The sequence below is a fragment of the Phocoena sinus genome, chromosome 6 (genome assembly GCF_008692025.1).
Source record: "Phocoena sinus isolate mPhoSin1 chromosome 6, mPhoSin1.pri, whole genome shotgun sequence".
Lineage (NCBI taxonomy): Eukaryota > Metazoa > Chordata > Mammalia > Artiodactyla > Phocoenidae > Phocoena > Phocoena sinus.
This window is the reverse complement of record NC_045768.1, coordinates 22,636,319-22,661,212: the sequence shown is the minus strand read 5'-3', so window position 1 is coordinate 22,661,212 and position 24,894 is coordinate 22,636,319. Positions and strand designations below refer to the sequence as shown.

Below are 24,894 nucleotides of genomic sequence, written 5' to 3'. Positions count from 1 at the left end.
GAACATAAATGAAGAGTTCCTAAATAAAATATAGTTTCTATATCTGTAGATCTACATCTAGATCTATATAGGGAAAGAGAGAGAGGTGTGACTAAATAGAGTTTATTCCAGAATGCAAAGATGATTTAACATTTAAAAATCTGGTAACAGAATTCATCACACGAACAAATTCAAGGAAAGAAGAAAGGCCAATGATCATCTCACTAGAAATGGAAATACGCGTTTGGAAAATGGAAAAGGCTATTAAATTTAAATAGCCTTTCATGATAATTTGGCAATCTAGGGTTAGAAGGAAACTTCCTTAACTTGGTAAAACGTTTATGTATGGCAATTGTCATATTTGATGGAAATATTCCCTTTTAAGGCAGAAACAAAACAAAGGTGATTCAATCACCAGTTGCTTTTAGCATGTATTGGTGATTATAGCCAAAACAATAAGGAAAAAAAAAAAAGGAAAGAATTGGAAAAGAAAAGCTTACTCTTTTTCACAAATGATTAATCAGTTACATATAAAATGCAAGATAATATATAAACAAACTGTACTAACAGAGTTTAGTAAATTTGCTGGATTAACTATCAAGCCACATGAATCAACTGTGTTCCTACAGAAACACCAGAAAAAAAATTTTTAATTATTATTTCAAGGACAACCCATTTACAATAACAAAAGGTCTAATGTATCTAGGAATAAGTCTAAATATTCAAAAGCTTACAGCGAAACCTAAATAATTGAAGAGATAATATTTCATGGGAAGAAAAAGGTGTTAAGATGTCAATTTTCCCAAGATTAATATATAAATTCAATGCAATAAAATGAAAATCCCAAAAGGGTTTTTCACGAAGTTTGACAGGCTCCCTAAACACTGCTACAGAAGTACAGAAGAACCAGAGTATCCAAGATAACTTGGAAAACAAAGAACTAGATGCCCTATGGAAAAGAATATGTTATTTTAAAGTGATAAAATAAGACATGATATTGGCACAGAAAATCATGAACAGCCAATGGAATAGAATAAAGAACCAGAAACACACATTTCCATGGAAACTCGATATAAGAGACATGGCTTTACCCACCAATGGGGAAAACAGTGTAACTGTTCATCTATATGAAAAAATAAAACAAATTGACTGTCTATGTCATATCATACCCAGAAATCAATTTCAGGTGATATAAAGACATATGTAAAAAGCAAATAAAGAATATATTTATAATTTGTGAATAGGGGGATTTTTCTAAACAAGATCAAAACATTGACAAAATTCAAGACTTCCGTGCAGCAAAACACTTCCTAATCAGTGAAAAGAAAAGCTGAAGAATAGTCAAAAGTCTGGCAATGCACATAAAAAAGGCTTAGTTTACAAATCAAAATAGAAAAGCCAAACAATCCAATAGCAAAATAGGCAAAGATGGGGACAGGCAATTCATAGAAGAGGAAAACTAAATGGCCAGTCGTCACATGAAAAGATAATTACCCTTCCGGGGAATCAGAGAAAGTTAAATACAAACTGCCGTCAGACCCAATTAATCATTCCATCAGGTGGACAAAATTTAACAAGTCTGAAAATATCAAGAGTTGGCGAAGACTGTCATACAGTTATGGTGGGAATAAAATTTCAGTGCAACTGCTTTGCAAAACAGTTTGGCAAAAACCACTTAAATTGGACATGTTCATACACATGATTGAGAGATTCTAACGCCAGAAAAACTCACACATGTGCATAAGGAGACTTATACAAGAATTTTCATTGCCACTCCTTTATAATATCAAAATATTAGAAGCAACGTAAATATCTGTCAACTGGAGAATGATAAATTGCAAAATAACCAGAAGGGTATGCTATAAAGCAGTCAAAATGAACAAAGTTGAGCTTTACGTATGCTAATGACTAAAGCAATTTGCAAAGTATACATGCAGTGCACCATTCTTAGAAATGTACAAAACTTACATAAATACACTACATATTGTTTAAACATTTTCTCCACATATGTATATATCCACAAACACATGCGGGGAGATGATAAATAACAATATTTATGGTCTGAGTAATGACGGAGGTTAATAGAATTGGGAAGGAGTACAAGGGCCTTAACTTTATAATGGTTCTTTGTTTTATTTATTAAAGCCTAAGATATTTTCTTATTGAGGTATAATTGAGATATAGCACTAGTTTCGGGTGTACAACATAATGATTCGATATTTGTATATATTGTGAGATGATCACCATAATAAGCCTCGTTAACAAGCATCACCATATACATGGTTACAAAATTTTTCCCGTGATGAGAACTTTTAAGATCTACTCTCAGCAACTTTCAATAATGTAATATAAGTATTATTAACTATAGTCACCATGCTGTACATTCCATCCCCAGGACTTTTTTATTTTACAACTGGAGGTCTGTACCTTTTGACCATCTTCACCCAAAAGATTTTGAAGCAATTACATCAAAATGTTAACATTTTAAAAGCTGGGTAATAGACATCCTATTGTATTATAACACTCTCTACACTTTTCTGTATGCTTGACATATTTTTTTAACACCTTTATTGGAGTATAATTGCTTTACAATGGTGTGTTAGTTTCTGCTGTATAACAAAGTGAATCAGCTATACATATATCCCGACATTTTTAAAATAACAAACAAACACCTTATTCAGTCGGAGTCTAAGCAAATGGGTTCTGTTGTCAATAAAGCAGGGAGGAGAAGGAAGGAGAGGGGAAGGAAAGTAGTGAGCACTATTGCTAGGCTCCACCAGGCCCAAAGAATGATTAATGGATAAAAACCGAAATACGTGATCATGCTTCACTTAACATTCCTATTTCCTGGGAGACAGCGAAGGGTCTGGGAGATAACATTACAGATTTCTAGTAGCTTAGAGCTTAGACCCCAGAATTGGTGAGATCTGGGTTCAAATTCCAGTTGTTTTGTTTACTAATATGACTTCAATAAATTATTTAACACTCTCCTCTTAGAAGTTAGTTTCCTCATCTATAAAATAGAGAGAAACACACCACGTTTTAAGGACTGAGTTTCTGTAACATCCATTTCTCCTGAAACTTTTAAATCAAGTAACCCAGGAGGTTTAAACCTTCATAAACCAAACACCACCTCTAAAATGCAGCCTTCTTGAACTCACGGATCAAAACAAGATAATTAAATAATTCATCCGATGAAGAAAATTATTTTCGTGGCCCTTTTTATTTCCATAGGCTAAGAACAGAGTATCTTTCTTTATTATCTTGTTTCAAATCCATTTTTTTTTTTTACAATAATACGTGTGGATTGGTGTCTAGGCTCTATTTCTTCCAATGGTTTATCTATCCCTATACAAATACCACATTGACTTATTTATTATAATGTTATAATAAATTCTGATATCTGGAAGATCACTTTTTCCCACCTCGGTCATCTTCTTCAAGATGATATTGGCTAGTTTTGACCTTTTGTAGTTTGATATGAATGTTAGAACCAGCTCGTGAGGTTTCAAGACAGTTTTTTGGAATTTTTACTGTGACTGCATTCGATCTCCAGACGCATTTAAAGAGAACTGACATGAAATCAATGAATTTCACAATCCACTGACATGGTACCTCTCTGTTTAAGTCTTCTTTAATGTCTATTAATAAGGTTTTATAAATAATCTCAGAGTCCTTATACCGAATTTATTATTAGAGTTATTCTTAAATACTTGATACTTTTAAGGCATTTGTATACAGGATTTTGGGGTAGTTTTCTCATTTAACAGTTTTTTAAATTGAGATATAACTGACATAGATCATTGTATTAGTTTTAGGTGTTCAATTTTTTATTATTTATTTTATTTTTACTCATGGTAAAAAGTATTTAATAAATGCCACATCGGTACAGAAAAACACACAGCCTATATAGCTCATCCTTTAAAACCAGAACAGCCAAGTGAAAAGTCAGCAGAGATTCTTATTTTTACTTGAAAAATAAAAATAAAAACAAAATAACAACTAAGGTACACATTGGGAATTGAACTACTACAGTTTTTCTTTCTAGCGATGTGACATCCATGTTTTCTTGTCAGTCATGTTCTATCAAACATTGTACTAAACCAGTGTACTAAACCCAAGCAGACAGATGACCAGTAAAGCTGTTTGCTACCTCCTACTGAGCTAGACCAGTGGAACACTATCTTGGTAATATTATTTTGACAGTAAGAAGTAAGTGCAGAGCCCCTACCCCAACAGAAAACCTAAGGAGCTGTTTTACACAGAAAGGGTTTTAAGCAAACCTGCACAAACACTAACACGCTCTAAGAAAGGAAACCTTTCAGACTACTTCCAGCATACATTCATTGGTGCCCAGTAAAATAGGAACACCAACGTAGCAAGCATGTTTGCTTTCATAGCACTAACAGCTAAAAAGCACACAGCATATAATATTTTGATCTTGAAGTGGGTAATCATGGAAGTTCCAAGATTATATCCACTAGGTTAGCCTGAGTATTCATTTATAAAAATATTTTTTAAAAAACACGTAAACGAGAGTTATAGAAACAATGGGACTACATCAGGACCAGCAGAAGACAGTGATACAAGGACTGTACATGTAAGACTAGGAATTGATTTTCACATGCACCTTTTAGGTAAAGGGAATCTAAGTTGATTCCTACAGCCAAGACTAAATGTGATAGGATTTTCAGAAATCTTGAGATGGGCAGCTAGCTTGAGTTAACCCCTAGATAAATACTCCCAGTCAAAAACCCCACTGAGGCTGCAGGACTGAAACTCTGACCCATATAAAAAGCTGTGAGTGCACAAAAAGCCTGATGGGACATGCAAGGCCTGCTGGGCCAAGAGAGTTGATGATAGGGTTCTTCCAACATGGGCACACCAACATGTATGCTGGGGAAGTGCCCCCCAGGTGGAATGCTGGTCTTGGGCTTGATGCAGGAGCCAGACTCAGAAGCTCCTGCGAGAGGTGTCTACTCAGGGAGGAGTACGAGGGTTACCGAAGACAAGAACGTGTCCAGGAAGTCAGGTAATTTTCTTCTGACCCATCAATACTTAACATTAGTGAAGAGTTGTAGAACAGAGTCAGTCTTTCCAAGACATATTCTTCTGACATCATTAGCCAAAGCCTCTCCCAGTCTATTGGCCTGGTGATGTCTAGAAAGATCCCATTACCTGCAGGTGGGACCTAGCATCGCAGACTGTTCTGGGAAGTTGGCATAGAAGATGATTTGCACAATGAAGTCACCACTCAACCGCTGCTTAAGTCCAGTCCCCAGCCTTCTCTTTCTGCTCGGTAGTCCAGAAAGCTTTCTTTAAAAGCCAGAAAATCTGTAAACGTGAGAAGCACGTCGAAAATGTCACCGGCCACTTCATCTTTATGGTGCTGTAAAGTTGTAGTGAAAGCCCCCATGTTAAATCCAGGAATCCGCTCCAACAGCTGTTCTTCTATATACTTTTCTACCAAAGAAATATATTCGTTAAAAGTAGGTGTGTAGGTGAGCTTACTCTCTTCTGCGTCTTCAAACTCCTGGTAGTACTTGTCCATGCAATTCCTCTGTAATAGCTGGAACTCACCGTCCATGATAATGTCCTCTTAATATCCAACCACAGCATCAAATTCTGCATCATGGGCGAAGAGACGGCAGCGGGAAGCTCTCTTCCTCTAGGGCGTCCATTGCCGCCGCCGCCGCATCCACTGCCCGCGGGGGAGCGGGCCGCTGGCCTTCTACCACGCCCGCGGCACGGGCGCATCCTCCGCTCTGCTCCGCAGAGCCCCAACCGGCATCAGGAAGGCCTCGCCGCCGAGGCCGCGGGCGGCTCGCGGCCCAGCCGGGTAGCGCCTGCACACGACGCCCCGGCCTCAGGCTCCGCGGCTGCGGCCACGGGCCGGCCGGGCCTCTAAGCCGTGCCAGGCCTCACTAAACTCGCCGCTGCCGCCACGGGGTCCAGGCGTCCGTTACCGCGCCCGCCTCTCAATTTTTAAAAAATACGATTGTATACCTATTCTTTAAGTTCTTGTTGTATTCTACTACCCATACTTACTGTATTCTCTTATTCTTACAAACAGCTTCTCGATGCTTTTTCTGTGACTAGCTTAGAGGAAAGCAATAAGATGTGCAACTGAAAAGAGGCAGTTTTTAATATTTTAAATACTTAATGCAATTTTTTAATATGTTTGAGAAAAAAATCATGCAGAAAAGTTCTCATAAGAATAAATGTATATTCCGGATACATCATTTGAGTGAAACATCTTGGCACAACAGGACTACAACCTCTCAGATTCCCTGTCATTCGCCACCTTGTTCTTTCTACCTTTTTTCTCCGCTGATATAGAGTTGAATTCCCAGCTGCAGGCTGTGTTGCTCTGCTTTTCCAAACTGGTCTTGAATGAGACAGTGAGCTGACCAGCAGCTGAGTGTCTCCATCTGACTTGTCACATCTATGCCTGACCATAACCTCTGAGTCCTCACTGTGCATCCATATACAAACCAGCACGTCAGAGGTAAGCCCAGAGCACAGACCATAGGGCTGGGCTTCTTCCTGGGCCCTTTGTTTTTGCCAGGTTTTTGCCAGGTGACTTCAGTAACTTGATCAACCACAGTTAAGGTAATGCTAAACAGAGTTCTAGAATATGCAAAGCCCTTGGAGTTGGGGCCCAAACCTGAATCCAGATGAATGACTTTTTCTCCCAGGCTTGAACTAAGGCTTCAAACCTCTCTATGCTGGCTGGTGGAAGTTCATCTCAGTGCAAATACTTTTAAATGGGGCAGCTATCTTGTTCACCAACAACCATACCCTATCCCTCTTCCTACAGGACAGGTGCTCTTGCTACCAAAGGTTGTCTGAATCTTTGAAAGTTGCTTAATACCTAACCTTGCCTTTCAGGAATTCATCCCTTTCAGAAACATTTTATCGGATGCTAAGGAGCAGATAACAACCCACTATCACTTCTCTCCCAGCCTGAGCCTGCCCAGGATAATCATTTACGAAATGGAATAAGTCTAACTTACAGGCACTTCTTTAAGGGATGCTATGTGATTACCAAATGGTAGTATCATCACTTGGTAGTATCATCCAAGGTGGAATTTTTAAATGACAGTCTTATTACAGCAAGGTACAGTTCTCAAAAGACAAAACTCCCCTGCACCCTCTGATTACCATCTCCTCAGCTGGTAAAAACAGCAGGGCATTTTCCCACCTGAGCATTTATTCATGGAATAGCTGCAACTAAAGTTCAAAGCAAAACAACTGGAGAAGCTAGGAGTGTACAAAGGAAAACAGGCCAAGAGGCCCATCATGGGCAGTAAGAGGGAAGAAGCCACATCACTCTGAAGGATAAAGAATTGGCTCCATTAATCATTAAAGACTAAACCAATTAGAAAGAAAAAGAAACAAACATGAAAGGTCTCATTTGTGGTTTGCCCTAGGTATCCCAGTAAAATTTTGTCTTATGAATAGAAAACTCCAAATGTGCCCTTGGATTCTGAAATAAGATATCCTCTCAAACTTCATCTGTGTTTATAAACACAAAAGGGGGCAGAGATGAATTCAAATTGCAATATGAGAACAAATTTAACTTCTAATAGAAACATGGTTCAAGGTGGAGTAAGTCAGAAATCTCAGTGTTTATCGCCACACGCATTTATTCCTGGCAATACACTGGAGTTTTCCTTAGAGTGTTTATCCAACTTGGCTTTCCTCTGATGGATCCTCTGGCATACTACACATAAGCGCGTCATACACACAGACCATATGTAGAGATAACCACTCACTCCCTGCAAAAAGCTATGGGGAATAATTATGGGGAAAAAGGAAGGAACTAACATATGTCAGGGATCCATTAAGAGGCTAATACTGTACAAAGCACCTAGCAGATATTTTGCCATTTAAATCTGTGAGCACAGTGTATATTATTTGAATTCTAGAGATTAAAAAAAAAAAATTAGCTGAAGAGAGATCTATATTGAAAGGGATTTAAACCTATATTTGAACCAAAATTCACCTGGATCTAAGCCCACGCATTCTCTTTTCTCTGGGTAGGTGAAGCCAGACCACACTATGTCTTCATTATATGGCACTGGAAACATATGTCATACTACAAGTAATTGCTCACACTTTAGTCCAAAAGAAAGTTACTACCAAGAGAGCCATGATCCCTTACTTTAGGGACTGATAATTTAACAATTGCAACAATTCCATTTTTAAACCTTAAAAAGTCATTGAATAGTTTCAGGCAGAAGAGTAAACTGATCTAATCAGTGTTTTTAAAAGATAACACTTTATATACCAACTGCAAAAACACTTTTGAGAAAAGCAATTGGGAAATTCTGAATATGGACGAGTAGAAAATGATATTAAAATGTTGTTTATCATTTGCTATGTGTAAGAATGGGACTGTGGTTATATAAGTGAATTCTTTCTTAGAGATGCATATTAATGTATGAGGACTGAGATAAAATAACAGGATGCCAAGGATTTGCTTTAAAATATTTCATCCCCCCAAAATGGGAGAAGGTGACGCAAGTCTGGCCAAATGTTAATAACTGTTGAATCTCAGTGATGGCTATATTGGGATTCATTATATTATTCTTTTGATTTCTGTGAATGTTTGAAAACTGCCTAATACAAAGTTCCAAAAAAAAAAAAAAACACAGAAGTCTTTCAATCTCAAAAAACACAACCCACTGAACAAGGAATTCAACTGCTTTAATCCAAATGTATCCACTCTCTAATATCAGAAATAAAACCTCTAAAAACCTATTAGTAATGATGTTCAAAAACACCTGTCTTCCAGCAGACACCAAGTAGAGACCTACTTGTTAGTTATATCAGAGAACTGGGTAAGAACTAGGGGAACAAATCTGTTGATGAAGATGAAGACATTAAGCATCTATCCAAATTCACATCTTTAATGAAAGCTACGGGACATCACTTGAAGGGATCAAAATATCTTCGTTTCCTTGGCTTGAAACCAAGACAGCCACTTAGCAAATGAGAAAGAATGAAATACCTTGTAAAATACTGATGGCAAAGATTCCTTCCTTACTGGAATCACAGGTGTGAGATCCGAACGCCTTTGAAGTTCTTAAACACCTCTTCTGATCTCTAATACCGGTCGGTTTGAGAGAGCCCAAACCACCCATTCATGGATTGAACTATTGACCCCTCCATTCAAAAAGAAAATGAAACTTTTAATCCATACTCCACCCACAGTAACTGGATGAACCACCGTTAAAGTCCTGCTAAACAGCATTCTAGAAACAGAAAATGGTCATTGGTTACCTATTCTACCTCCATCCCCTACATTCTCCCATCCCCGCAGGGTAAGAGCGCATTCGTTTAACCAAAGGATGAGCATGTTCCTGTCTGTACACATCTCCAGAGCTTCCTTTGGGTGCTCTTTATCTGGACTAGCAGAACAACAAAGCAGCTACGAACAGTCTTCCTGCTGCTGCCAGCCCAGTTTCGCCTCAGTATGCATCTAGCTTCAGAACAAGGTGCTCTCTCTCTCAGCATGAGCAAACAAAAATCCATCTTACAGTCTAGGCAGGAGTCAAGCAGGGAATACAAACTTGTCCCACTTCAAAGCACCAGGCATATCTTTCACTGACTAAACAGCAATTCCAGCAAGAGTGACAATGAACCTTTCTTCCCTATTATTGTTGGAAACAATCACCAGCTATTTTGTTCATATTAATTAGTTTATATCTAGTAATAGGCAGCCTTGATTAGAAAAATGCTCTTTGTTACCAAATGAATAGAGTACCAAACAAAACCAAAAGCTTTTTTTTTAAATTGTTGTTTTTGTCTTAGGAAAGGATTGTCAGGCCTTTCACACTTGAATGTGGGTTTATCTTTGCACAGGTCCCTGAATTCACTCTAAAAGAATGCAAGTTGATGTGCCAGACAATACCGGGTGAAGCTGATTGAGTGAACAGCTTATTACGCCTTGCCTAAGGAGATGCTGTATTTAAATTACTTTTACCTTCTCTGAACCTGGGGAAAACTTGATAATAGGAGAGACTACAATAAATACAGGCTTGGGGGCAAGGGCAAATCAGCCTCGGATTAAAATCTGACTGCACAAATTACATGTGAAGAGTTGACATATAATCAAGATGCTCATCATGGGCGAGAGGATCCTGGGAACCAAGTGACCCAATGAGCTGCATCTCTCCGGAAGGGTAAGCTGCCTCTCTCTGTGACCTAACGCCCCAGCTTACAGCCGACTCCTTCCGAGAGGGCTTGAGTTCCCCCAACTATCAGAAGCTACTACTGCTCCCAACACATGGTGAGAATCATGGGACTCACTTCTCTGGTTGAGATTCTTTAATTAATTGCTTCAACACAGTTGTTAATAGTCAAGGTCTGAACCCAGCTCTAAGACACACGAGCTACACAGGCTTGTTTGAGGTTAATGTTAAATACCTTCATTTGGCTTCCGAGACCCTGCAAAACCTTCTCCAACTTTGTAACCTAAAACATCTACCTTTTCTACAACCTTAAGTATGCCGATAAGTATTTAACAATGGGTGCTCAGGAATGAGGGCCTGTGTTTGCCAATTTCTGTGGTGTAAATACTCCACCCTGGCTGATTTCAGGCTATAAGCATGAAGTCAACTGGCTCACGAAATTCCTTTTAAAGTTGAACAATCAGATCTTGTAAGCGGGCAGAGCTGGTTCTAGCCATCACTGCTCACAACCTCATACCCCAGTCTACTGCAACCACCCCTGAATTCACATGCAAATGCTGTGAGCTCTCACCTTGGGACGCCTGACATTCACACGGGCTGTCTCCTCTCCCTTACCAGAATAACTCATCCTCATTCACAAGCTCCCAGCCTGGCAGTCTTCCTTCGAGAAGCCCCTCCCCTGATTCTACACGTCTTTTCTGGTGTTCCACTTTACCCACAGAGCACCCATTCTTCCTGTATCATAGCATTTGTGACACAGCATTCTAATTTTTTGTTTCCCTATCTGTGTATTTCCCACTACATTTATAAACTCTGACAGGGCAAAAGCCTTCTTTATCTTATTTATTCTTGCATCCCTAGGCCTGCCACAGTGCTTGCTGAACAATACTGAGATGTATTGAGCAATATGTCAGATACTGTTCTAAGCTCTACACACATGATCTCATTTCAACCCTAAAACCACCCTATGAAGTTGGCTTTTTCATGATGATGCTCATTTTGCAGATGAGGAAACCAAGGCACTGAGAGAGTGGATACCTTTTCTCCTCTCCCCCAACAGGCTCAGTTACGAAATACTGGAGCCAGGATTTGAACCTAGGCAATGTGACTGAAGAGCCTTGTGTATCCTTCTAGACCAGTGTTTCTTAACTTTTTTTTTTTCTATTGGTGATGCTCAAGGAGGAAATTTTAATTAAATTCAAATTCTCCCTAAGTAGAAATTAAGGAATAGGATTTCATCAGGCAAGGTTAAGCTCTGGAGGGATTTTTCATCTCCCAAGATCCAATTTTTGCCCTCTTGGGGACAATCTCTTTCCCGTTGGCAATGTGTGTTACAGACTTTTCACTATACACATTTACATTAATGTACCATATGTTTATCCCTAAAAACATATGGTTTTGTTTCACAGTTTTAATGATATCTTCCTGTAAGTATCATTCTGCATCTTGCTTTCTTTTCCCTCCACGAGATATCTTGAGGAGACAGAGTTGTGCTGAGATAGACAGATATCCATCATTTAACTGCAGTATTAAAATCATATCAACGTGACCAACTTGACTAAGTCCTTCTACTATTGAATATTAGAAAGTTTTGTACTTCTTGGCCTTCAACGAATGCGTCAATGAATATCTTCCTGCACATCTCCTTGGACTCACATGTTTCTAACATAGGTACCAAGATGGGAACAGGGCATGTGCAAAGGTCTATAATTTTAACAGATACTGTCAAATTACTTTCCAGAGTGACTGGACCAATTTACTTTCCCACAGAGACTTTACAAGAGTATATATTTCCCCAAGTGTTTATACTAAATATGACCTCTTTCTACCTAGGGCAGTGCTAAACGTTTTCATTAAATGAGTCATTTAAAAATATTTATATTACTCACCAGCTGATAGTAGCTTGTGTAAGAGGGAAGATGTGTAGATAAGATGATGCTGTTGGAAATGCTGACAAAAGAGAGCAGTGAGACTGGGTTGCTGAAACGCCCTGTCCAGAAAACCTGTACTAGGGCCTAACTCACTCCACAAAAGGCTAAGAATAGTCATTGCAAGGGAACAGGTGCAGTGGACTTTGAAATGGTGACCTCAGGTAACAGGCAGTAAATCTTTTTACCCATTTACCATGTCTCTCTCGGGCACCAAGAACACTACTAAGGGGAATGGAGACCAAACACCCAAAGTAAATGAGGTGTTGAAAAGACAATGATCCATTTACCAGAAAACAGAAATACACATGATGGTGATAACACTAAACATCCTGGAAAATGATACTACAAACTTTATAATGTTAAGGAACAGCAACGACTATCCATGTGATAAAATTCCAAGGTCTTTCAGAGAAGAAGAAAAGCATTTAGAGTAAATAAAGTGGAAATGCTCCTTTCTCCTTTCTCCCTCTCCTTCCTTTCCCTCCATCCCCTTCTTTACACACACACACACACGCCTACCTGAAATATATACAACAAGGACCTACTGTATAGCACAGGGAACTCTACTCAATATTTTGTAATAACCTATAAGGGAAAAGAATCTGAAAAAAAAATATATATATATACACACAGACACACTCTCTCTCTATATATGTATAACTGAACCACTTTGTTGTACACCTGAAGCTAACATAACACTGTAAATCAACTGTACTTAAAAAAAAAAAAATTGAAAAAAAAAAAACAATAAAACCCCATCCAGCATAAAAATACATAGGTCTGTTTCTTCAGATCTTCATTTCCTTATGAAGGCTCCCATATCATATTAAACTTGTATTCAATTAAAAAAAAGAAATATATACAAAATTTAGCCTGCAAAATGATACAAAGAAAAAAGTATGGACAATATTTTGTATCATAATGATTCAAATTCCAATCAATATGGCTTTTTCTCAAAGGTGTACTTTTTTCTTCAATCTTGACCTAGAAGTGATTCTCATGAATGCGATCAGAGGTCACAGTCCAAAAGGAAGAGACGAAAATAATGGAAGAGCAAGTGGGAAACCACACTTGTTGAGTACTACATGCTTTGCATAGCTTCTCTCCTTTAATCCCCATAACCATGCTGTGAAAGATGATTACATGAGAAGAAATGGAAGCCGTGGGAGGTGAGCATGACTAAGGCACCTTATCCAGCAATTGAGATGTGAGCACAGGCCTAATGACTCCAAAGTCTGCTTCCCCACTATACCATGCTGCCTGCTGAAACTGAAAGAGCCCAGTTAATACTTGAATAGATCAAACTGTAAAACAGTGAGAACAATGTTCTTGCCACGTGACTGTTCTTCACTGGACAGAAAAAGTAACTCATATTACTGTGGTTCAGAAGTTTCTGGAATTGCATTTTCTTCTCAAAGTTACTAGAACAGGTCAAGACAAAATAATCATCATTATAAGAGGAGGACATCAAGACAACATTCAGAAAACTTGTTGTAAGATTAGATCTGTTCTGGACTTCCCTGGTGGCTCAGTGGTTAAGAATCCGCCTGCCAATGCAGGGGACATGGGTTCCATCCCAGGTCTGGGAAGATCCCACATGCTGTGGAGCAACTAAGCCCTGTGCACCACAACTCTAGAGCCCACGAGCCACAACTACTGAGCCCACGTGCCGCAACTACTGAGCCCGCGTGCTGCAACTCCTGAAGCCCACACGTCTAGAGCATGTGCTCCGCAACAAGAGAAGTCACCGCAATGAGAAGCCCACGCACTGCAAGGAAGACTAGCCCCCACTCGCCGCAACTAGAGAACGCCCGCGCACAGCAATGAAGACCCAACGCAGCCAAAAAAAAAAAAAAAAAAAAGATTAGATCTGTTCCAAAATAAACCCTAAAAAAGCCAACAGCAGGATTTACTACTAACTGTCTTGATTTGGAGTTTGATGCCTATGGTAACAGCCAGACACCCTAGGCACCAAAAACCATAAGCACCTCCCTCACAAAAATACTCTTCAAAAAAATCCCCACCAAATGACACTTCAGAGGAGACACATGATCTCCAAAGTCAAACACACTTTCTGAAATTCAATTGAAATACTCAACAAAACTATGATTAGCCCAAACCTATGCAGGTTTGAATCACATACCTGGGGCTGTGAAATGACAGGGGTGGACGTAGAGGCAGCAGCCATGGCAGCTCTGGAGTTGTGGGCGGTGACCAGGCCCCAGCACTAAGGCACCCCACACGGGAGTCAGATTCTCGTGGTTGCTGTTCAGATCACGGTCATGCTAGGAGCAACTGTGTACCTGGAAAAGGATAGGAAAACCCACCGTCAGCCTCAGAGGACTAGCATATGCGAGTGAAGTACCTTTGGCCACGGGAAGTGAAAAATCCCCTATACCAAATGCCAACTACCAGCTTAATGAAAAGAGGAACCCGGGAGGGAGCATCTAACATCTCACGGGAGGACTTCTGTACCACTCAACCAAATCAGTTTATGTATTTTCATAAGTCTGAATCCAACTCGGTATGATAGCTAGATGTTCTGGGCAGGTGATTTCAAGTTGTGAAGACAGGGAGAGTGGGCAGAGGGAAGAGCCGTCCTGTCATTAAATAACAAAGGAATTGAGTGACTCACAATTAAGAGCTGACAGTTTATAGACAAAGGGCAAAAAGAATAATAGTATCAAGTGTCTTAGAGACACCCAGTTCAACCCTGCCCATTAGCAGATGAAAAACCCTGTGGGTTGGAGAAGAGAGATGACTGGAACCTTACTCTTCATTAATGGCAGAACCAGCCCTAGAGCAGCAAGCAAGTCCCAGTCCCAGATGAGACATAAGTGAATGTGTTCCATGTTTACATTTCTTTAGGGAACTTGTTACCACTTTCAGGATTAAAGAAAGGCAAGATGCCTCAAAGTTATAGACATGAGTCAGTCACAAGAAAAAGTAAAGTACTTGGGTTGGGGGAGGGGGAAGCTTTGTAAATCAGACTTCCACATGTATGAGGAAGAGTACATTTCTCAGTTCCTCTCAATACCCTTAGAGAGAGGATGCTAGACCTATGTGATAATTTCCACATTGCAATTTAGTCCAGAAGGGGACATTTTTCCAGGTTAAGAATTTAAGAAAATTTTTCATTTTTAGGTTGTTTTCATACCATCTTACAATATTCTTTCTTTTATTCAAAAGATATTTATGGAGCATCTACAGTGAACTAAGGGCACAGTGAATAAAATTGAGGCTGCCCCTGCCTGCAGGGAGCTTTTGTCTGTAAATATACTTTCTGGTTTCAGCAGCATGCAAGATAACACTGGAATACTTTCAAACTATTGGCAAATGATACTCTTCATAATAGTAAAAGTTATGAACCAGGATCACAAGATCCAAGTCTTGAGCAGTTAAGTAATGGCAGAGTTGGATATTTAACCCAAGTCTTTGCCAAATCCTCTGGCACTATTTTCTATTAGCTGGATTATGCTGAGCAAGTCACATAACCTCAGAAGAACTGTTTCCTAAGAAACAATCAAGGTTTGGCAGCAACTTACATTCTGATTTTCGAACCTTACATTCTGATTTTTATCCTGTCTCTGTGTATTATCCTTCATACTGTAGTTTTAATGACTTTAGGTGTTAGTTGTTTAGAACCGTGGCACCTTCCTATTTTCTTCCTCTACCTTTCTGTTAGAGTGACTTTTTTTTTTTTTTTTTTTTTTTTGCGGTATGCGGGCCTCTCACTGCTGTGGCCTCTCCCGTTGCGGAGCACAGGCTCTGGACGCGCAGGCTCAGCGGCCATGGCTCACGGGCCCAGCCGCTCCGCGGCATGTGGGATCTTCCTGGACCGGGGCACGAACCCGTGTCCCCTGCATCGGCAGGCGGACTCTCAACCACTGCGCCACCAGGGAAGCCCTAGAGTGACTATTTTTATTAATAGATAAGAAGTAAAGCTGTCAAGCCACATTTTGGTCTAACATTCCACACAAAATTCCATAGCTGCCCTAAGACAACAGTGATGCTCTCCTCAGTCCCAGTTTTAGAGGGAAAAATACCTGCTGTTTATCACACTGTGATTTTAAGTAACAGCCCAGGAGAAAGGCACACATCCACAGAGTGTATTTCCTCTTTCATGAGGGGTGCCAGAGAGCCGAGCCTACCCTGGGAAAATTACAGGGCCCTATGGTGCACTCCTTCATACTGAACTTATTTCTGGTACCATTTTGTGCCACCCCTACTTTTGTATTTTTCCTTTTTCCTTCTCACATATTGACAATTCACATCTTCTTGCTCTATTATATGTGGAGTGGACAGATGAATATATAAATATGTTATATAATATATAAATATATAAACAATGATAACCAAAAAGCAAAACAAGCAGGCAAGTGAGATTCTATTCTAAAAGACTCACGCTCTGTGTGCTGGCCCAATATCACTTCTGCTGAGCTAAATCATTAAGCGATAAAACCATAAAATATTTTCAATGACCAGAGTACACAGAGTTGCCCAAAAGGTGAATGCTGGGCACCCAGCCTGCAGTCGGGAAAGGGATATCGAAATGGATGTGACAAATATGCCATATGGCATCACTGCTGACAGCAAAAGGAGGAGGGGCAGGAGACTGAGATTTAATGAACACCTACTAGATGCTGAGCACTGGGACAATCCTTTCACATACAGTTTAAGGCAGATATTGTTAACTCATTTCATAGATGAGAAACCCAATGCATTGTTCCCAGTCATGTGGTCAGGAAATGATGGAGCAGAGACCTGAACCAGGACCCACCCCAGGGCCTTTCCATAGATGAACCCTCCAAGTGTACAAAAATTAACAGTGAGAAAGTGCTTGGAGTTTTTTTAAGCAAAAATTTCATAAAGTCCTTCAGGAAGCAGGATGCAAGTCAGACGTTCTGCAGAGTAACTATTTCCCCAAAGCCTGAAACAGAGCACCCTGGGCTGCTCTCATCCATAAAAAACTTTCATGATGTGCCCCTAGTTTTGATTTATGTGACACATGCCTGAGCTACATAGTAGATAGTACAGATTGTTAGTTTCATATTTTGAAGAAGAACATTAACTGTCTTCCCCTAAAGCATCTAAGACATATCGAGTTTTGATGCTTTTGTTAAACCTTTTTTTTTTCAGAGGAAGAGATCTTTATTTCTGAGATAATAGTGTATAACACTAGAAGATTCATAAAAGTGTATGTTGAACCTATTCTTACATTATAAGAGCCTTTTGTAAGATGGGATATGGTTACTTAACTCTTAAAATATAAGAGCTAAGCAATACTACCTCAAAGGGTATAAAATAGCTCTCTCGGAGCAATGTCTTAAAATTACATTTATGAAACCTATTTACTTCCCAGCCTATTTACAAAACTGTACAAATCATGGGGGAAGAGATGTGATGACAAAAAAGACAATATCCTAAATAATGATGTCATTCAGTCTCTGGCCAAGTAAGCTGGATTACTTTGACATCTTGTGTCCTGCTTTCCCAGAGCCCCAGACTGCTAACTACAGAATTGCATGGAATTTTTAAAGAAATTCATCCCTCTTTGAACTCTTCCAAGTATTTAGATACCTGACCTGCAATTCTTATAGCCTGCCCTCACCGTAACTCTCTACTTCATTTGCTTGAGCTCCAGGTACAGGAAACCATAAAGCAGTGTGAGTCAGCTCCATTAACCGCAGGTGCCCTTGGCCGTCACTATTGCCCATTCTCTTCTTCCCTAGTTGTCCCCATTTTCCATTCTAGGCATGCCTTCTAATGTATATCATTCTTGTCAAAACCGCAAAACTACATCTAATGCCAGTCACTTGCAAAATATGAGTTTTGTCACCTGTTGACTTGCCCATTCATCCATTTTACAGTCTTTGGGTATGAATTACCTCAAAATCCCTCCCTATAGTTCGAAATGTATATATATATATATATATATACACACACATAAAATAGGTAACCAACAAGGGCCTACTGTACAGCACAGGGAACTCTACTCAATATTTTGTAATAACCCATAAGGGAAAAGAATCTGAAAGAAATAGATATGCATGTATATATAACTGAATCACTTTGTTGTATACCTGAAACTAACACAACATTGTAAATCAACTATACTTCAATTTAAAAAAATAATATTTTAAAAAATGGATAGATAAAATACCATTTACAAGTAAGAAAGCTACACAGGCTCATGGTTCTGTGCTAGATTAATGGAAAATAACCAATTGAATATAAGAAAAGGAAATAGCCTGAATCAACCCTAGAAGCCACAGATGGATCCCAGCTATTGCTTAAACTTCCAGAAACATACTGGAAAGAATTAATATGGAAGGTTGGAGAACATTTAAGGCTCAACATTCCCTTCATGTGAAACTGTAATTAGGTGGACAGAAAATAAGTAAATGAGACCCCAACAGACTCACAATGATGCTCCCTGTTCAGAGGGATGACGGCTGGAGTGAACTAAGCCAGGGAGCGTTGGAGTACATTTAAAATACACTCAGCTCCTTAAAAGAGGTTCATGGCTCCAACTGAGCAAGTAATCTCTGTCTGTATTTACTTCTAATTTACATGTGGCCATAACGACTGGCCCAGAAAATATGTGGGAGAAAAGCACTACCAGCTGGCTTTCTGATATGGGCAGCCATGCCAAGTGACAATGATCTTGCTAATTACTGAGTGCCACACCAAATACCTTAAAAAAAAGTCTCTGGTTCTGAGGCAAATGTTCCCTTTGATTACTTCTGGAGCTGATGCTGGCTCTTTTCCTAGGCCTCATAGGAAGATGAATTTCTAACCGGCAAATTTATCTACTATAAAGCTAACCTTTTTCCTTCATCTGGACTTGAGTCAAACAGTGACTCATTTCAGTCTCTAGAAAGAATGCAGGGTAATACCTGATACTGAATATGCATAGACTTCATTCTCTAAGGATAAGAGACAGAAAAATCCAAATCCACCAGGCAAATGAAAAATATTATGGGGCTCAAGAGAAGGAAGACTATAGAATCAGAGCAAGTATTTACTTAAGAAATAGGTACACTACATAAAAGAGAACTTTAGAAAAACATGAGGTAAGAAATGAGTCGGCATTAACAAAAAAATTATGAATTATGAACTTGAATGAAGGCAGTCGATCAAGTAGAAAACAATAAAAAAGCAGAAAATGGTATTACTGAAGCAGAACATAAACCAGAGCTTTGGGTGGGGCCTACAGGACTAAAGATTTCAAAGCTTCCATTCTCAAAACAGAACAGATGAACACAAAGTACTAAAGGAGGAAAGCAGTCATCAATGCTGAAACCAGGAATGGATACATTTACCCTCAAAATTTTAGAAAAGTGTTACACATAAATAGAGCCATTTAGATCAGGTAGGAAAAAAATTCAGACTTGAAATGTGTGTATCCTTCTTCAGAGAGCTCTCTACTCTATAGAGTTCAGCAGAAACCAAATAGAAGAAACTCTCAACCTCAAGCCTGGACGGACAAGATGACGTGATAGAGGAAGGTCAGAGCTATAGCCTGTCTTTCTCAGTATTTATCTATTTCTATTTATCTATTTATTTATCTTAAGCATCTGAAGCCAGCCTTATATCTAAAGCCTGAGACTGGAAGATTCTTCTCTTGAATCTGAGATGAAAAGACCTTAACAACAGTAACATCAGGAAGAAGATACTGCACCCATTCAAACAACAAATAGGAGACTTAAAAACCAATCACTGGAAATGCAGGAGAAGGATTGGAATATAAAGTTAAGAAACTTGCCCAAAATGTACAGCCAAAAAACAAAGTGAAGGAAAATAGAACAGTAAGAATGAGAAAGCTAGAGGACTAATCCAGGAGATCTAATTGCCAAATAAAAGCAATTCCAGAATAAAAAAAAAAAAAGGAAATGGAACGGGGGCGGGGGGAGGATCAAACAACAAACTCAAAACATTTCCTAAAGTGACGAGTCCTAAGTTTGTTGACTGTAAGGGTCCACTGATGCATACCTGCCCACCTGCATCGATTTTAATATGCCCACATTAAGCACATCATCATGATTTTTTTTTTTTTTTTTTTGCAGTATGCGGGCCTCTCACTGTTGTGGCCTCTCCCGTTGCGGAGCACAGGCTCCGGACGCGCAGCCTCAGCGGCCATGGCTTACGGGCCCAGCCACGGGGCATGTGGGATCTTCCCAGGCCGGGGCACGAACCCATGTCCCCTGCATCGGCAGGCGGACTCTCAACCACTGCGCCGCCAGGGAAGCCCCATCATGATTTTTTTAAACACAGATTTTTTTTTTAATTGCTGTAACTGACCAGAAAGTGATGGGGGGGCTCATAAACAAAGGATTAGGCACCAGAAAGTCCCTGCATTTCTCAACAGCAATCTAGAAGCTAGAAGACAATGGACAATGAAGAAAGTGATTTACAGTCTACAATCTTATTGCAGGATGTCCTTTGCAAAACAGGGAGGAAACTAATCAAAATGAAGGCATGGGATGCAGGAACAGGAGCTCGATTCAGGAGAAAAATAAAGGGAATACCTGGCTTACTTGTGAAAGGACATCGCTGGGTGACAGGTAAGTGGACTCACAAAGTAGGTTTGCAGAATAACCATCTGTCTGGGTATGTTGAGATATTTCTGGAACTGACAGAGTTTGCGACTGAATGAGCATGTAGAATCCTAAGCACACAGAATAGAATAATAAGCACACAGAAAAATAATAAGCAAACATAAGAAGAAGAATAAGAAAACATAAGAAGAATAATTAAAATTTAAAGGAGAAGAATTTACAGAAAAAGAAAAGGATCCATAGAATTCTAAATGAATTCTAAATGTCTCCACTGTGAACGACATTAACAAGTTCATAATAACACTAACACTGAATATGGCCTGATCAAAATCACGACCTAATTATATCAGGATGAAGAGGTACAGGAGGGGAGTATGCATGCAGCACATCTTCCACAAAGGATGTCTATCAATACTTGAAACCGATATATCAAAAAGTACAAGTCTTAGTGATGCAATGCAAATACCCAATGAAGCAGCTAAACCAACTGAAAATGGTAGCTATGGGGAAGGTAAATGGCAGGGAGAGAGAAAAGAATTCCTTTTCCTTAGAAAGCCTCATATAGCTATTTGACACTTTAAATTTCAAACATTTGAACATTTAAATCATTTCAACACTGATTTAAAAATAAAGCAAAAAAATATCACTGCCGAAACTAAAAATGTATTTAAAACTACAACAGGCAGAAGTGCCACTACAGAAAACCAAGCTAATGCCATGGAAGACAAGCTTAAGAAAAGTCACACGTGCTTATACTAAAAATAGTTACTAGACTGATTAGAAATTATGGCTGTGGAGCACAGAAAATAGAGATTCAGTATAAGAATAATTGGTACCCCTGGAAGAACAAATGGAACAGAAGTTATTTAACAATAAAAGTAAACTTTTCTTAAAAGATTAGAAGTTCTTAGGCTTAAAGAACACAATCAAAGAAAAAATAGATAAAATGCACTAAATCAAAATTTAAAACTTCTGTGCACAAAAACACAATCAAGAGTGAAAAGGGGCTTCCCTGGTGACGCAGTGGTTGAGAGTCCACCTGCCGATGCAGGGGACGCAGGTTTGTGCCCGGTCTGGGAAGATCCCACATGCCGCAGAGCGGCTGGGCCCATGAGCCATGGCTGCTGAGCCTGCGGGTCCGGAGCCTGTGCTCAGCAACGGGAGAGGCCACAACAGTGAGAGGCCCGCGTACCGCAAAAAAAAAAAAAAAAAAAAAAAGAGTGAAAAGATAATCCATGGAATGGGAGAAAATATTTGCAAGTTATATATCTAAAAAGGAATTGATATCCAGAACATATAAAGAAAACTCAACAACAAAATCAAACAACCGAGCTAAAAATTAAAAGACTTCAATAAATATTTCTCCAAAGATATTCAAATGGCCAAAAAGCACCTGACAAGATAGTCAACATCACTAATAGTTAGGGAAATACATATCAAAACCACAATGAGATAACACCTCATATCCATTAGAATGGTTGCTAACAAAATAAACAAGGATGTGAAGAAACTAGAATCTCTATGTACTGCCAGTGGGAATGTAAAATGGTTCAGCTCCTACACAAATCAGAATGGCAGTTCCTCAAAAAATTAAAAGTAGAATTATCCAGAATGACCATCATCAAAAAATCTACAAACAATAAATGATGGAGAGGGTGTGGAGAAAAGGGAACCCTCTTGCACTGTTGGTGGGAATGTAAATTGATACAGCCACTATGGAGAACAGTATGGAGGTTCCTTAAAAAACTAAAAATAGAACTACCATACGACCCAGCAATCCCACTACTGGGCATATACTCTGAAAAAACCATAATTCAAAAAGAGTCACGTACCAAAATGTTCATTGCAGCTCTTTTTACAATAGCCAGGACATGGAATCAACCAGTGTCCATCAACAGATGAATGGATAAAGAAGATGTGGCACATATATACAATGGAATATTACTCAGCCATTAAAGGGAATGAAACTGAGTTATCTGTAGTGAGGTGGATGGACCTAGAGACTGTCATACAGAGTGAAGTAAGTCAGAAAGAGAAAAACAAATACTGTATGCTAACACATATATATGGAATCTAAAAAAAAAAAAAGAAAAGAAAAAAAAATTATCAGAAGAACCTAGGGGCAAGACGGGAATAAAGATGCAGACCTACTAGAAAATGGACTTGAGGACACAGGGAGGGGGAAGGGTAAGCTGGGACAAAGTGAGAGAGTGGCATGGACGTATATACACTACCAAACGTAAAACAGATAGCTAGTGGGAAGCAGCCGCATAGCACAGGGAGATCAGCTCGGTGCTTTGTGACCACCTAGAGGGGTGGGAGGGAGGGAGATGCAAGAGGGAAGAGATATGGGGACATACGTATATGTATAACTGATTCACTTTGTTATAAAACAGAAACTAACACCCTTGTAAAGCAATTATACTCCAATAAAGATGTTAAAAAATAAAATTAAATTGAAAAAATAAATAAAATAAAAATAGAATTATCCAGCAATTCCACTGCTGGGCATATATACCCAAAAGAATTGAAAGCAAGGTCTCAAAGAGAGATTTGTACACCCATGTTCATAGCAACATTATTCATGATAGACAAAAAGGTGGAAGCAACCCATGGACAGATGGAATGGATAAACAAAATGTAGTATATGCATGCAATTGAATATCATTCAGTCTTAAAGAAGAAGGAAATTCTGGCACATATTACAACATGGGTGAACCATGAGGACATTATGCTAAGTGAAATAAGCCAGTGACAAAAAGACAAATACTTTGTGATTCCACTTATATGAGGTGCCTATCGCAATCAAATTCATAGAAGACAGTACGTAGAATGGTAGTTGCCAGGGGCTGGGGGAGGAGGGAACAGGGAATTGTTTATAGGTAGAGAGATTCCGTTTTGCAAGATGAAGAGAATTCTGAAGATCTGTTTCACAACAATGTAAATATACTTAGCACTACTGAACTTGAAAATGGTTAAGATGGTAAATTACATGGCATTTATATGTTACCACAGTTAAAAGGCAGGTTTGTTAAATAACTAAACTTCAAGAGCTAAAAGAATTCCCATTAAAAAACAAAGTGGGGAAAAATCAAATCACAAAGGGAAAAACTTAGGCTGGACACAGTCATCAGCTTGGCCACAACAGATGACGAGACACAGAAGCAATTTTCATTATTTTGTCAGAAATATAGAATGACTCAAAAAGTATACATTCAGCCAAGGTGTCATTTACCTGCAATAGCAAGAACAAGGCACGTGTATTAAATATAATCAGGCTTTATTTCACCCTGAAATCTCCACTTGATGACGTAATGCAGGTAATCACGTGTCAAATCAAATTAATGTGCTCAGGAGAGCCTCGGCATGAGCTTCTTATCAATCCATGTAAACAAAGGATATCTGTGATAATAACGGTGACCAAAAAATGCAGCTATTATAACTACTGAAAGAAAAGCTATATGACTGAAATGCATGTAACTGTAATAAACGAAGATAAAAACTCCAGGAAATCTCAAGAAGAAAGAAAACATTCTTCACCTTTTGAGAGTCAATCAATACTGTTTTATTTCTAAAGTTGCTAAAAGAGGAATTTCAGGGCAAATTTAAAGAGCAAAAAGGGGAAATGGGTAACAAAGGGATGGCAGTGCTACACTTTTTTATCTGAGCTTCCTATCCTTACCACTGCTTCCCATAAAACCAGGGAGGCAAATGGTCCAGCTGGGATGAAAAAAGCTGTGATCACTTTCAGAGTCCATTTGCTTCACATGCAGATTTAGAACAAGGAAGTCAGAAAAGCACTTGAGAGACCAAATAATTTCCTCATGTTTTGTTTTAAAATACCACCTTCTACCTATGGCAGCAGCAGCTTTCTTCTTCAGAGGATCAGACCCAAGATCTTCCTTCAATATACTCACTGAAGACAGTATATTTCATGCTCTTAAAAATCTTTCCTTTTCCACATATAGGATCAGTTTTTCCATTTGCTTCTCCAGCTTTTCAATCAGACCTACATTTGGCCTAAAAGTCTACCGTTCTTTCCACGTGGCACTCAGCTAATGCATTCAAAGGCAGGAATACAGCTAGCCCATCCTGCTTGCGCTGCCTGCACAAAAGACACACAAACACCGCAGTCGCAGTGTTTTACACGTATTTTAACAGTTCAGAGTTCAGGATTCTACAGATTGAAGGAACTGGCCAAAAAGTATTTAAATAAACTCACTG

At 39.1% G+C, this 24,894-nt stretch overlaps 2 protein-coding genes across 4 annotated transcripts in view; both read right to left on the bottom strand.

Moving 5' to 3' along the window:
- LPAR1 (lysophosphatidic acid receptor 1) overlaps positions 1-24,894 on the bottom strand; it is a 160,328-nt gene that overhangs the window by 71,974 nt on the left and 63,460 nt on the right. For 2 of the 3 annotated variants that reach the window (XM_032636462.1, XM_032636461.1), the window contains one exon: positions 14,253-14,412. In XM_032636462.1, the coding sequence (XP_032492353.1) occupies positions 14,253-14,297 (45 nt within the window). In that variant the 5' untranslated portion in view covers positions 14,298-14,412. Of the gene's footprint in view, positions 1-14,252; positions 14,413-20,640; positions 20,659-24,894 lie in introns of those variants that run through there. The other variant, XM_032636463.1, reaches the window with a different exon arrangement.
- On the bottom strand, positions 5,234-5,566 carry LOC116756162 (ADP-ribosylation factor-like protein 2-binding protein). The gene has a single exon (XM_032636464.1). The coding sequence runs from the start codon at positions 5,564-5,566 to the stop codon at positions 5,234-5,236; it is 333 nt and encodes a 110-aa protein (XP_032492355.1).